The following is a 3974-nucleotide window of genomic DNA, read 5'->3' as shown; positions in this document are numbered from 1 at the left end:
TCACTGGCAGATCTGTCCAAGATAAATGTGCCCAATCAAATTTTCATCATGGATTTCTCCAGCGTTACTAGCTTACGTTACTAGCTTGTTGTATACCAGAGAGAATGTACGTGTAGTACTATGAGCATTTATTTAGAATATGTATATGTTTCTTTTCCATTATAAATGTACTCAAAGTAATTTACACAGTAAAATTGAACAAATGTTTTAAACATCTTAAAGCATTCTTCTCTACTATATTTGGTTCCCTTTCTCAACTAGAATGTTCCTTTCCTTCAGTCTTGTAGGCTTCTCTGGGTAGATGCAGGGAGTTTTATATAAATATTAAGTGTTAAATTGTTACGTAATATATTTCTCTATCACCCGTCTCAAAGCACTCTTCACTTCCTTATTCCTCAAGCTGTAGATGAGAGGATTTAGCATGGGGATTACCACCGCATACAACAAAGAGGCCACTTTGCCTCCGTTTGTTGATGTATTAGGTTGGAGATACATAAAAATCAAGCTGCCATAAAGGATGATGACAGCCAGTAGGTGAGAGGAGCAGGTGGAGAAGGTTTTGTGCCGGCCCTCAGATGAGCGGATTCTCAAAATAGTGGCAACAATATAAGAGTAAGAGATAAGAACTGTCAAATGGGTGCTTATCAAGTTAAAGCTAACAACTACAAACATCACAAAGATATTGAGGCTGGTATCAGAACAGGAAAGTTGAAAGATTGGTGGACCATCACAGTAAAAATGATCAATGACATTAGGACCACAGAATGATAAACGAGTCATACAACCTGTGTGTATCATAGCATTCAGTGATCCGGCAATGTATGAACCAACCACCAGACAAATACAAACCTTCTGAGACATGATAATTGTGTAGATGAGCGGGTTGCAGATGGCCATGTACCGATCATATGCCATAGCAGCCAGGAGGAAACACTCAGTGGTGGCAAAAGTTGCATAGAAATAGAATTGAACTAGACATTCAGTAAAAGAAATCACTTTCCTTTCCCTTAAGAGGTCTATCAGCAGCCTGGGACTGATGGTAGTTGAGTAGCAAATGTCCAAGAAAGACAAATTACTAAGGAAGAAATACATGGGGGTGTGAAGTCGAGCATCAAACCTGATTAGCATAAGAATCCCAAGATTCCCTACAATAGTGATGAGATAGTTCACTAGAAACCATACAAACAAGGGGGCAGCCAATTCTGGACGGTCAGTGAATCCCAAGAGCACAAATTCCTTCATTCTACTGCTGTTCCTGTCAGCCATCTTTTCTCTCCCTGATGGAATCAAAGAGAAACAAGATGGAGATGGGTGAGGAATAAGTAGGTTCTTAATAGTTTGCCAAAAGAAACCATAGAAATTTGGTAATCAGTCTTCACAGCTGTGTTTTAAAAAACAATAGATTTTAACCTCTTGAATATGGCAGGTCAGCGAGTTTTAAAAGATTTTTAAGAGGATGGTGTTGAATTTTCATCTCTTCAGCTTCAGAATTCAAAGCACTGTCACTTGCCATCATATTGTGATAAATAGCCTTCTGCAACATAAAAGGGGGGATCATGTAGTGGGAGCAGAGTGGGATTGGACCCCCATTCAGACCACACAAGAAGATTCCCAAGAAACACTTGCATCCATGACCTACTTGTTTGTATTCATCACTTGGTGATTATCAACAATAAACTACACTTGTCTGCAAGGTGTGTTCACCATAGGTGCATTTCTCATTCCATTAAAGTGGGTTCCGCTTGACATATAGTGATAGTATGACTAGGGATATTATGATATACAAAAGAATAGGGGGGAAACACCTGGACAACCTATGCTCATATATTACACTAATTTTTTTTAGTTCAATTTTGAGAATATTTCAATTCAGGCATTACCACACATATACATTCACAAACAATAAAAAAAATTCCTGACTCTTATTGAAATATGATACCCTGACCTGCAGTTCTGAGCAGAACATCTTCTTAAAATGTATATATGTGTTGTACTTAGTTGCATTTATTTAAAAAATATTACTAGTCATTAGGTTTAAAGTGTCCATACAGGAAATATTATGACAATTTATTGCTATTCATCATTGAAGGTTAAGTGTGGGCATCCTCTTCTTTTTCAAGCACACCTACATGACAGGGCAATCCGATCATATATGGTAGAAACTGCCCCACCAGTTGCAATTTCTCTTTTGATTGGTTTTAACAGGGGAGAAATGGAAAGTTATTCTGAGCATCATCTCTCTAATGTGAGGTGAAATTTCAACTTCTATTTAATGTACTGTAGGTATGAGTATGTTGCACATATTGTGACCTTTGGGCTATTCTGTTCTGTGATAACTCCTAGGCTGAGAATTCTCAAATTAGCCCATATTTAAAGCCCTGTATCAGCCTCACAGTCCTGGGACCTGAGAACCTTCAGAGCTTAGGGTAGATGTTCCTTGCTATCTTCTCCATCTTCCTGTTAGACCAAACAAGCCCTGATGATAGTGTTAGAAGGTAGATAACCCATCCCACCACCAGCAGTTCCTTTCTCTCCCCCCAATAAATGACCTCTGCCTTCTTCCAGCCACTCCTTTGCCATGACTTTCTTTGGGCTCATAAGCCATCAGGAGGAATCTGAAGTCTTGGAGACTCTTAGCAACCCCAGGCCCTCCTTACCTACCTGCATCCGCTCCTGACTGATTAATGGTCAGGCTACTTGTGAACATGTGGCCAGTCTAGCACATTCTACTCCACAATCAAGAAGTTACCTGGAATATCATTCTGTTCTTTACTTGTGCCCTCCCGTCCGTGTGTCCTCTGAGGCATCTGCTCTTTCTTAGGTTCAAGAGTGGAACCTGTATTTATTCAAGGTCCTCTACAATGCATCTTACACAGTTTGATAAGCAAACATACCATTAGCTTGAATAGCTACAGACGTAGTGAAAGATCTGCAGTTGCTTCATCAATGGAATTAGTTCAGCGTGTACAGCGTGACATAGTGCATAGAGCTCTACATTATCCAATAAGAAATGGTCTCTTGTGTACTTCTGGTGCCTTATATTTCTGATAATTCTCTGCTAACATCTCCAGAGACTGGCAGCAGACTATAAACAATTATACTTGTTGATTAATTACTTTGCAGTAACTGCAAAGCTTTCTATGAAAAGGGTTCCTTTTGCTCAAAACAACAGTAGCAGCCTTGTCCCAGAGGATCCTTGACTCAGAGGAGTCCATGCACTGCAGAAGCTTTTGATGCATTACTGTATTTTAATATTGTGTTGGAAGCCGCCCAGAGTGGCTGGGGAAACCCAGCCAGATGGGCGGGGTATAAATAATAAATTGTTGTTGTTGTTATTTTGAGGGAAACAACTGCTCACAATTCTTATCTACATGGATCCATCCACCTTTCTATTTAGGTGGCTTTACTGTCTGATTGAAAATGTGTTCGTTTAGTAGAATAAGCTGGAATGCAAATTGTGCTTGCCACCTCTTCTGGATGCCACTGTAAAGGAGAGGGATGAAAAATTACCCTCTAGCCTACAGCATTTCACAGACTGTGTCCCACAGCTTCCAGCCTATAAAGTGTGGGGTCACTAGCCCATATAACCAACATGCTTAACGCATGAATGGGGATAAAACCATAGAGTATGCTGTCTGCAAGACTTAGCTGACATTGGGAAGGACTAGGTATTCAAGCCTTTATTTCCCTCCAGTCTACCTCAGAAGCTCGACATGTGAAGTGACTCAGTTGGTTGCTACAGCTTAGCCTCCATAGCTCTAACAAGTCTCTCCTGAGTTCCTATACCATTAATTTAGAAATGTTCATCACTGTAACTAAACCAAATTTTACTACCTGCACAACTTTTTCTGAGTACTGTATGAAAAAGCACATGAATCTGACCTTTGGGAAGATTGTAAGTAAACCATTTTTAACTTACAAAACATGTGGTCTTCTTCTATGCTAGGGAAAGATGTACATTTTGGAACTCACGG

General features: G+C 39.8%; 1 protein-coding gene across 1 annotated transcript; it reads right to left on the bottom strand.

Annotated features, from left to right (window-relative positions):
- Positions 1 to 339: 339 nt before the first annotated feature.
- Positions 340 to 1266, bottom strand: LOC308592759 (olfactory receptor 5AP2-like; the record flags this gene model as incomplete). The annotated part of the gene is made up of 1 exon (XM_081204503.1): positions 340 to 1266. One exon carries the CDS (start codon positions 1264 to 1266, stop codon positions 340 to 342), a length of 927 nt encoding a protein of 308 aa, XP_081060629.1.
- Positions 1267 to 3974: the final 2708 nt, after the last annotated feature.

The sequence above is a fragment of the Podarcis bocagei genome (genome assembly GCF_964188305.1).
Source record: "Podarcis bocagei genome assembly, chromosome: 1".
NCBI lineage: Eukaryota > Metazoa > Chordata > Lepidosauria > Squamata > Lacertidae > Podarcis > Podarcis bocagei.
The sequence above is the reverse complement of the archived record's forward strand: the minus strand, read 5'-3'. Positions and strand labels throughout refer to the sequence as shown.